The sequence below is a fragment of the Gekko japonicus genome, unplaced genomic scaffold (genome assembly GCF_001447785.1).
Source record: "Gekko japonicus isolate JY-2015 unplaced genomic scaffold, Gekko_japonicus_V1.1 scaffold1489, whole genome shotgun sequence".
In the NCBI taxonomy this organism is placed as follows: domain Eukaryota; kingdom Metazoa; phylum Chordata; class Lepidosauria; order Squamata; family Gekkonidae; genus Gekko; species Gekko japonicus.
In genome coordinates, this window is record NW_015163135.1 from 156,115 (window position 1) to 167,029 (window position 10,915).

At 42.5% G+C, this 10,915-nt stretch overlaps 1 protein-coding gene across 1 annotated transcript in view; it reads right to left on the bottom strand.

Annotated features, from left to right (window-relative positions):
• Positions 1 to 10,558, bottom strand: part of CTR9 (CTR9 homolog, Paf1/RNA polymerase II complex component) — a 37,681-nt gene extending 27,123 nt beyond the window's left edge. Inside the window, exons 1-5 of the mRNA XM_015406964.1 lie at positions 10,514 to 10,558; positions 8,594 to 8,692; positions 7,878 to 8,117; positions 4,319 to 4,436; positions 2,948 to 3,037 (exon numbers count right to left, since the gene is read on the bottom strand). Of these exons, the coding sequence (XP_015262450.1) occupies positions 2,948 to 3,037; positions 4,319 to 4,436; positions 7,878 to 8,117; positions 8,594 to 8,692; positions 10,514 to 10,558 (592 nt within the window). The remainder of the gene's footprint in view (positions 1 to 2,947; positions 3,038 to 4,318; positions 4,437 to 7,877; positions 8,118 to 8,593; positions 8,693 to 10,513) is intronic.
• Positions 10,559 to 10,915: the final 357 nt, after the last annotated feature.

Here is a 10,915-nt window from a genome sequence, read left to right on the forward strand (position 1 = left end):
CTGAGCTAAGACAAAAATGTGTGAGCCGGAGGCTAAAAAACGGTGAGTTAGCCCACACTAACTCAGCTTAGAGGGAACACTGGTGGCTACTAAAAGAGACTGCAAATTTATTTATTTATTTATTTATTTATTATTCACATTTTTATCCCGCCCTCCCCGGAGGCTCAGGGCGGCTTACAGGGCATATTGCCAGATAAAACCATAAAACAGTACAAAAAATTAAATTACAACCCTATTTAAAACAGATTTTGATGCTTAGCAAATTATACAATCTGTACAAATTCTAACATTTCTAAAAGCAAGATGACTATCCCTGACCATCCCGTTCTTGCCCATAGTGCAGCAACTAGATGTGCATGCCCCAACTTGATGTCCATATACGGGGGATAGATGGTAGCTAGTGCGATGGTGGTGCACTAGTGCACTAGTGGTGGGCTGCCGGTGGACTAGTGGTGGCGGCTTCTATTCAAAAGCCTGGTGGAAGAGCTCCGTCTTGCAGGCCCTGCGGAACTGTGCTAGGTCCCGCAGAGCCCTGATCTCCTCTGGGAGCTCATTCCACCAGATAGGAGCCGCCACTGAGAACGCCCTATTCCTGGTCATGCTGAGTCTAATAGAACGGGGACCTGGAACATCCAGTAGATGTTGAGTCCCCGACCGTAGTGCCCTTGGGGGAACATGTGGGGCAAGGCGGTCCCTTAGGTAGGCTGGTCCCTGGCCATATAGGGCTTTAAAGGTAACGACCAGCACTTTGAAGCGAACCCGGTAAGCTATTGGCAACCAGTGCAGTCCTTGTGCATACTTCTGCAGGCACTGGAACTATTAGATGGCAGTGTGGTGCCACATCAGCACATACAGGAAGAGATGGTCCAGATGATTAACCCTTAATGTTTGTTTACTACAGTTACAGAGTCATAACAGTCCCTGTCCAAATGCTTACTACTGAGAAATTATCCATAGCTCCTCAAGATGTTGTGATGGCCAGTGGCATAACTAGTTTTTAATGTTAGAAAGAGCAAACGTGCTTTGTGGGCTTCAAATTATGACTGTTGTGTTTAGAAATTATATACTACCGACTACCTGTTGCTGGGGAGGAACAGCAGAGAGAAGGGACGTTACTGTCTCACTCTGCATGTGAACTGGTTGCAGCCAATTAGAATGTTCCAAAAGAACAAAGACTGCTGAACTACTGTTCTTATTAAAAGTGTAAGATCGGTGTATTTTGCAAAAGAGTTGCAGTACTACAAACCGGAATAAGTGAAGCAAAGTTCAACACGTTCACTTCAACTATTCTAACAACATGGGCATTTGTAGAAAGGAACAGAGGAATGAAACGGAGTTAAAAATAGAAGGTCTAGGAACAGGCAATAACAGGCAATGGAGAAGAAAGGAATTGTGCAAAATGCTCAAGCTTTGTCTCTGACAACTGGAAACCCTCTTGGTCACTAAGATTTCAATGGCAACCATCAACAGGTTTTCAGGTTTTCTCTGCAGCCATGAGGGCTCTCAATTTTTTTCTTAAACGAAACCCTGGACCAGTGTTCCCTCTAAGCTGAGTTAGTATGAGCTAGCTCACAGTTTTTTAGCTTCCAGCTCACACATTTTTGTCTCAGCTCAGGAAGGATGGCTCCAGAGCAAACTGATTTATGCAGAAGCCAAATCTTAGCTTAGAGGGAACATTGCCCTGAACTCAGAGAATAGTAACTTTGAAATATAGTGAACTACAAAGTTCTAGTTAAAACCAGAACTCTATGAACTCACCATCAAGAAATATTAGTTTGCTTAAATCCAAGGTACTTCCAAATGCTTTAATGCTTCTTCAAGAAATAAAATGAAATTAAGGGGGGAAAGCTGCCAGCAAGGACTTCCAAAGTAAACACTATAAAATAAAACATCTACTCAAGATATTGTTTCTGCATAAAGAACATGGATGAGAATCGGCTATGTAAGGGCCACTGTTCAGTGGGAGAGAACATGTTTTGTGTGCAGCAAGTTCCAGGATGCAGTGTTACTGAAAGCAATCTTTAATAGTAAGGCAGGGAAAGACCCCTGCCTCTGGATCTACCATCAGTCAAAGAGTTTAACTGTGAATAGCATGAACTAAAGGTCAGCCCAAGTATTCAAGCTTTTTTTGTTCTGTTGCGTATTTCAATCTTTGCATGTGCTTTTATCCAACAGATGCTCACCCAATAAAAGATTTCTTTTTTACTCCAGTAGCACTAAGTTGACTTTATTATTTATTTATTTGTTTGTTCAAATTTATAGCCCGCCCGCCCCGCAACGGGCTCAGGGCGGCTCACAAATAGGGCAACATGTGACGATAGTTAAAACACAAATAGGGCAAAAAATGCCAATAGTTAATCAATAAAACAGGATAAAACCAACATTTAAAACAGTATAAGCTGCTCCAGAGGTTTTGAAAGATCTTCAATCGCAAGATGGTATCCTGGGGATGGTAGTCCTAATTCCATGGTATCCCGGGAATGTTAGACTCAGTTCAATGGTATGGTTCCACGTGATATTATATCTTGTCACAGGGCCATCACAAACCCCGATGTTATCTACGGTGGTGGAGGCTCCTACTCAAAAGCCTGGCGGAAGAGCTCCGTCTTACAGGCCCTGCGGAACTGCGCAAAGTCCCGCAGGGCCCGGATCAGCATACCTGGCCTCTTTGGGGCCTGGCATCACATTAATGAAAATATTTCAATTTTACTGGAGCGATGACAGCACTGCCAGTATCACAGGGACAACATGGCAACAGTTAGCTTTTTAAAGTTTATGAGACAGCTCACAGATGACTAACTTGCCTTGGGCGCAAATATGCTAAGAGTAGAGGATATAAATATTTTATAATCAATCACAAATTCAGACAACTTGGATTCAAGGCCATTGTTTTCAACTTTAATGAGCCCAAAATATCTTTAATTAAACCAAAATATATGTTTCTTACCAGGACAGCCAGGGTTGGTTCGTAGTGCCTTCTTGTAGTAGGCAAGAGCTCCTCTATAATCTTTCTTGTTGAATGAAATGCATGCTTTGCCTATTCAATACAAACAATATCGTTGATAAAGATCTACTCAAATTTGCCATGGAGATCAATTCAACAACAATTCATGATTCCAATAAAATCACGCTAAGAAGCATGCAATTATAAAGAAGTGATGTTAAGAAGCAATTATGTCCAGAAAGACAGATATAAGCCTAAGCATCTTTACTTGGAAGAAAGCATATTTTACATGAAGGAGACTTGCATCCAAGTACACATAACTAAGGTCCAAATGTTTAACATACTACTTTTTCCATGGCAAAAAATACTGTTCTTTTGATAAATTCAAAACTTAGTTCAATACAAAAGAACTAATAGAAATGACATTTATTATATATTTATTTAAAACATTTATTATAACAAATTAAGATCACTTGTCTCTTCCCGGTCCTAGCCTTACAGAGAAAGGGTTGTTGATCAGAGCAAAGAAGACAGAGATAAGATCCTGTCCTCTCCAAGACAAAAGATCTGGAATCACACCATTCCCCCACAACCGGCTCCTTTGTTCGCCAGGCTATCTCTGGGAGGTGGGGAAGAGATTTCCGACATGCATGGGCATTTGTAACAACATAAAAATGACTACAGCTAGGAATGATTGTGAATCTGATTAGGGCACATTTTGCAATTGATCTCGGTCATTCCTCTTGGAGAGCTCTTTGGATCAAAACTTAATCTATTGGCTTTGATTGCATCATTTTAAAACAGAGGGAAGAATTCTCCCCATACTCCTAGAGTTCTGCTTCTTGAACTTCTGTGATAATTCAACAGAAGCCCACTGGAATGAAATCCAGAGAGTGAAAACAAACAGATCTGGATTGGGATGGAGCAAGAGGAACCTGCTTATCCCTAACTGTACCAGCATATACAAGATGATCCAGAAATTTGAATGACTGTTCATACACCTCAAAACCGAAGTAGAAATGTTTTCCTAAGACACTGGAAATCCCATATCCCAAAATACAAAGACACAATAATGAGTTATCAAATTAAAATATAACTAATATTTCCCTATCTTTTGCCAACTTAACTTCAAGCCCTGATGGTCAACTCAGATAGGTGCTTACTTTTTGACTTGGACAAGTCTGCAGTGGGAGAAAATTCCATACCAAGCCACTGAGAATGCCCTTATTCATACATACATCATAATATTTAAAAAGTGCCTTTGGTGGATCTCAGCTATCATGAGAGGAACCATGGTGGGCCTAGCCTCTAGATCTTTATACAAGTTTAGTACTGCAGAAGAGAATTTCCCAAAATATTTCACAACTTGCTCACCAAGAAGGGCTGGAATATTATTTGGAGACTGGTTGAGCACAAAATGAAACTGTGCATCAGCTTGATCCATTTTATCACCCTCCAGAAGACAGAAGCAGGCTCTTCCCAATAAGTGATTCTAAGTAAGGAAGAACAAAGATGCAAGTTTCCTGAAACTCTGAAGACAAGTTACACCCAGACAATACTAGTTATTGCTCTTCCTGACTCCAATGATTCGTGGTGAATTTGTTTACTCTGATCTCTTAACTGAAGAATAAGTGAAATAGCAATAGCAAATCCACACATTCCCCCGTTCATTACTTTATAAACTTCCTTTTTCTCAAATATCCCCAAGGTAAAGATCTGAAAGCCTGAAAAAAAAACCTAGAAAATGTTTCTCTCCCAGTTTTTCCCCGCAAGGACAATTCCCCTCAGTGTTTCCAACTCAAAAGGTATAACATGACACATCTTTCAATGGACAAGATCTGGGAAATTCGGGGAGCACTGAAAAAAGAACTCATACACTATAGACAAATGCATACCTTTGCAAGAACTGTTTTTGTTTAAATATAGGTAATTTTGACAATTAATGTTCCATAATGCATTTAATGAACTACTGTTAATAACTTCAGAGTTTTCAATGTTATAAAGTTTAGCTTAATATCCAAATGTACCGGTAGTTCTACCTACCATGACTCAATGAGAGAGTTTCTGTCCAAATAATGCACTTTCTTTTGTTCGCTACAGAATGTTTCCTATCTTCAGCTGTTTTTTTCCCCAAAATTAAAGATATGTATGTTATATTTGTATAGGATGCAGCAATTTGCAACTCTTAAAAAAAAATGGGTATACTTGCAGTTTTTGTTATAGAAAATTAAGATATTAATACTTTCAAATTCTTTGGTGTAAGAGTACAATTTTAAATTTTTATTCTATCTATTTACATTATTTATAGCCCATCATTCTCACATGGACTCAAGTCAGATTACACAGATTGAGTCAATAGAATCAACAAAGTGTTGATTAACAGAATCAACAAAATCAATAGAATGAACAAAAACTGAAGTGTAGCATGAGTACTAATGTAACACATCAAGCAGAGTAAGAATTACATAATAGGATACTACTTACAGTAAGTGATACACAGCAGAACAGACTGCAGCCCTAATCGTTCCTCCACGTAAATTTGTAAACCATTTTGTACAGTGCCAACCCAACTGCCTGTGCAGAAAAGCCCCCTTGAATAATTCAGTTTTGCATAGTTAGCGGCAGTGTTCCCTCTAAGCTGAGTTAGTGCGAGTTAGCTCACAGTTTTTTAGCTTCTGGCTCACACATTGTTCTCTTAGCTCAGGAAGGACAGCCCCAGAGCAAACTAATTTATGCAGCAGCCAAATGGCTCACTCACAACTTCAATGCCAGTAGCTCACAAAATAGAATTTTTGCTCACAAGACTCCACAGCTTAAAGGGAACACTGGTTAGCGGAAAACCAGCCAGGGCTCTTTTTGTAGCAGGTACTCCTTTGCATATTAAGCGACAGACCCCTAATGTAGCCAATCCTCCAAGAGCTTACAGTAGCTCCTGTAAGAAGAGCTCTGTAAGCTTTTGGAGGATTGGCTACATTAGGGTGTGTGGCCTAATATGCAAAGGAGTTCCTGCTACAAAAGGAGCCATGGGCCGGAGACCTTCCTGATCTCAGGCAGGCCATTCCATAAAGTGGGAATCACAATGGAGAATACATGTGTATATGCTAACCAAGTTATAAATGATGCATTTTATGTCGCTCAAACAGTAAAAGAAGCATAGATTTCATAGGAGAGTAAGGATTCCATACATCTCCATTTTTCTCAGAATTTCTATTTTTCCCTCATGGCTTCAAAATTTGCAGAAATTTTACATCTCTACCACACGGTCTATCTGAACACTTTATTCACTACATACGTTCCTCAGAAACTTTATTCTACATGCACTAATCTCCTAGCTAAACTCAAAATTAGTTGCCTGCATCCCTCTTCTACAGAAGTCCCTGCTACTGCTATAGAAGGCCCTGACTCTACTACACTAAAGCATCTTCTTTTCCTGACAGATCGTACTTTCCTTCTTTTACTTCCCTACTCTGAGTTTGACCCTACCAGCTTCTAGCTACTGTGAGAGGAAGGTGAATTGATCTCACCCAGTTCCCTCCTCGCTACTGTTCCTTGTCCCTCAAGGCTTTTTGGCCATGTTGGTCCCACAGTCTTCTGAGGATTTAAGGGACGGCTGGGAAACATGAAGAATTATCAGCTTCCACCAGCAGAAGACTGGTAGGATCCAACCCTGAGTCTTATCTTTAGTTTATCTGTAAGCTTATTTGCAGAGCTTATTTTTAAAATTATTCAAAATTTTTACACAGCACGCAAAGATTTTAGGTGATTTATTTCTGTCAGAAATTTGGAGGGGGGGAGTAACTCCAAATGAACTAGTCAAGTGACTGCAGCCAATATAAGAATACATTATGCTTGATTAAAGTAAAGGAAAAGGTTTTCCTTGCTCAAAAGCCAGTTGAATCCGACTCTAGGGGGTGGTGCTCATCTCCGTTTCCAAGCCGAAGAGCCAGCGCTATCCAAAAACTTCTCCCTGGTCATGTGGCCGGCATGACTAAACACCAAGGTGCACAGAGCACTGTTACCTTCCCACTGAAGCAGTACCTATTTATCTACTTGCAACGTCTTGCTTTCAAACTGCAAGGTTGGCAGGAGCTGGGGCCAGAGACAGGAGCTCACTCCGTCACACAGCACTAGGGTCTCGAAATGCCGAACTACAGACCTTCTGGTCTGCAACTCAGCATCTTAACCTCTGAGCCACCATGGCCATGCCTGATTAAAGAGAATGCTAATTTTATTTTGACATTTAATAAGCTCATAGAATACCACACAAAGCGTCTCTGTCTCTTAGATATCTAATAGTAGCAACCCATAAGCAGAAAGTAGTTTCTGCTTATGGATCAGCTGTATAAACTAAACAACAGGCTGCTGCAACAGGAAAAAACCAACCACATCTTGTGACAGGATCTGCATGTGTTATCCAACTTTGGAGTCACCCACCCACTCGGGGGCTTGTTCTGTGAGCTCAACAGCTTGCCAGCCTCTCTTGTTATACTGCTCATTTCCTAAAATGAAGGAATCACCTTTTTAAAAATACCGTATATGCTCAAAGGCAGATATTACAGGGGTTCCCAACCTTTTGAGTCTCTGGGCACATTTTGAATTCTGACAGAAGGTGGTGGACCCAACTCAAAAACGTCTGCTGCAGGCAGCAAAGCCAACCACAAACTGACTGCCATACACACACAGAAAGCTCAAGTGCAAGGCAGAAGAGGGATAATTTAAAAAATACTGGGGGAAATAAAACCAAATTTGTCATGGCAGGTGCTAAGACATTATTTTAATCTGCACAGTCAATCAGATCTCCACTGGCCAATCAGAAGCCCTGCTAAATTCCATGTGACTCCACCCACTTTCTAATCCCACAACTGGATTTATGGGTAATACGATTTTGCTAAGTATGTATACAAAGTATGATTTTTTCATATAGTGTTCTTACCTGATCATACATGATTATCTTGTCAGCCATAGTATACAGCAGAGTAGCTTGTGTAATAAGCTCTTTCTTGTTGTCTTTATTCTTTTCTTTTCGAGCCTGCTGTACATAGTAGGCTGCTAAAGTGTCTAAGCAAGTCATCTGATCTTTCTCATGGTCTCTATAATCCAGGTTTCCATCTATACGAGCAGCCTCGAGCAATTTCACAAAATCTTCTGTTTTGCCTTGCTTGTAGTATTCCAGCTATAAATATAATACCACTGAATATTATCTGTTTCATTGCAATTTTGTACCACAGATGATCACCTCACAGCATGTACCAGGAACAGCTCACCCACTCACTTAAGTAGAAGGAGGTGCTATGCATACAAGGTTCTTAGAACACATGACTGTACTCCTTCTCACAAAGTCCTAGCTCCACTTGGGCAAAAGAATCACAAGTAGATATTTGTATTGGAGCACAACAACACAAGACAGCAGGAGGAAAGCACACCAGCAGTAATGTTTAAAATGACACACAAAAGACCCCCAAACAAACTCAGACAACTGTTCCCATTTCAAAATTAACTCCGCAGTCCTTTGCACATGTACATGGAAGCTCCTCCCTTGAACACAGCACGGCTTTTTCCAAGTAAACATGTAGAAGACTGGCTTATGAGTCTCCCCTGGAAATGAAATATCAGATAAACTGTACAATGAGTTATTGGGAAGATACTGACCGCTAAAGCAATCCATATGTGCAGCTGAGTATGTTCCTGTTTAAGAATACTTATAACTTCATCCCCCTCCGGTAACTGATCAAAGTCAAGCTCGATGACCTAAAAAAAAATTGTATATTGATCATTCACATATTCATGAGCCACAGTAGACAAGTTTAATGAGCTACTAAGAGTCCCACTATACTAGCACTTATGCATCTTATGCAGGCTTACCAAGTACTTACCGTGATTCGGCGGGGGACACATACTTCTTCCCAGAACCATTCCCGTGCGGACAACAGATGCGCTGCACCATGTCGTCGCCAGGAAGTTACACCGGGCGACGTTCTGGCCATGGGGCTGGAAACTCAATAGTACCATCGAGTTTTCAGCCCCATTGTCAGAGCGTCGCCATGCGTCACTTCCTGACGACGGCATGGTTCGTTACAGGGAGGAATGTTCTGGCCGGGGATCATGTGTCCCCCACCGAATCCCAGTAAGTACTTGGTAACCCTAATCTTATGGTATATCTATTACAAAGTATTTACTCTAAAGATCCTTTAAACTGCTTCCTTTCCTGAAATGTTTAGCGGGTGGGGTTTTGTAGTCCTGTAGTTTATGAGTGTTTTACACAAGACTACTTTCCAAACAGAAACTCATACAAAAACACCACACATACATTCACGATACATGAAGAACCACATATTGGATATAAGTGTTTTCCTATACAAATGGCTTTCCGTGTTGTATAAAGCACAGAAAGTAACACCAAGGGTAACACCACTTCAACCCAAGTCTGCACATGGAAAAGCAGCTCTAAATTATGTTAGTAACTGTAAATTCAAAAGGGAGGAGGAGCAACTAGGTGGGGACTTAGTCTCTCAAGCTAAGGCATGGTATGCTGTATGATAGCCTGCATATCTCTAATATACTATATTAGTATACGCTAATATACTAAACCCAGCCAATCACTATCAAGGTGAATTAATTACCGACTCTAACAATGCCTGATAGAGACCGCCTGCTAGTATAACACCTGGCTGTAATCACTTAATCCCTAGCATAACAGCTAGGACTGTCAAACAGATCAAACTGATCTAGTAACTGCTTGCTACCTCTATCACCTAGACATATATCTCAATAGCATCATCTTATATATGTTCTCCTACCAACAAATAGTGAATTCAGGAAAAGAAATAAGTCGCAGGGCTCTTTTTGTAGCAGGAACTCCTTTGCATATTAGGCGACACACCCCTAATGTAGCGAATCCTCCACGAGCTCACAGTATCCCCTGTAAGAAGAGCTCTGTAAGCTCTTGGAGGATTGGCTACATTAGGGGTGTGCCGCCTAATATGCGGAGGAGTTCCTGCTACAATAAGAGCCCTTGGCACAAGTACACATTGTCAAAAGAACATCAGAATCACTCTGGTTTGTATGTACACACAACTAACACAGGAACAAAGGGAAGTCAAAAATAAATGTTATGGACACAGGAAACAGAACCCGTTAACATGGATTATTAGTTAACCCATGCTAGGTTGGCAGGATTATTAGTTAACCCATGGGATCTTTTATTCCCCCTGTCAAAATCATGGACTGCTAGAGAGAGAGCAGCAGCAGCAGCAGTTAAGGGCGAACTGGGAACTCCCAGCTTTACAGCCAATGATGGATGCAAAGCCAGAGGCCAGGTCGTTATTCGGTCTCCGCGGACACTTCGGTCGATGCCCTCCCCCGCCGCCGGCCCGAGACATGCAAACGAAGGATCCTCGCCACGCTCCCCGGAGAAAAGGCGAGCAGAGGGGTGGGAAGACGAACCAGTCTCCCTCCGCAACCCTACTCGGACCCCCTCGACAGCGACCACCACAGAAAAGGGAAGCGCAGCGAGCGACTAAAACGCCAGACGCCCTCGCGGTCCTCTCCGGAGCGCCCGGCCCCACTCACCTCGTCGGTGTCCCGGAGGGGGATCTCGATCGAGCCCCGAGACATGATGCGGGGGTTGGTGGTGGTGCCGCCGCGACAGCCGCCTCACACTTCAGAGGGCGCCTCACACGCCAGAGCAGCTCCCGCAGCCACAGCGCCTTCTGCCCGCGCAGCCGCTTCACGGCCCCGACCCCGGAAGTGCTTGCGGGACGACGGGAGCGGACCGGAAGCGGCGAGCAGGCCGTCACGCCTCGGAAGCCCCGCCCCCCGGCCTTGAGGCGGAAGGTCCGCCTCCCTCTTCTTCCTGCAGGGGGCAACCCACAGCCAGAGACGCGAATTTCTATTTCAGCTCCCGGAAGCCAACGGGCGGAGCGGGAAGGAAGCGGCGTCGGCGTCGACCCGTCCCTAGAAAGAATAAGGGCA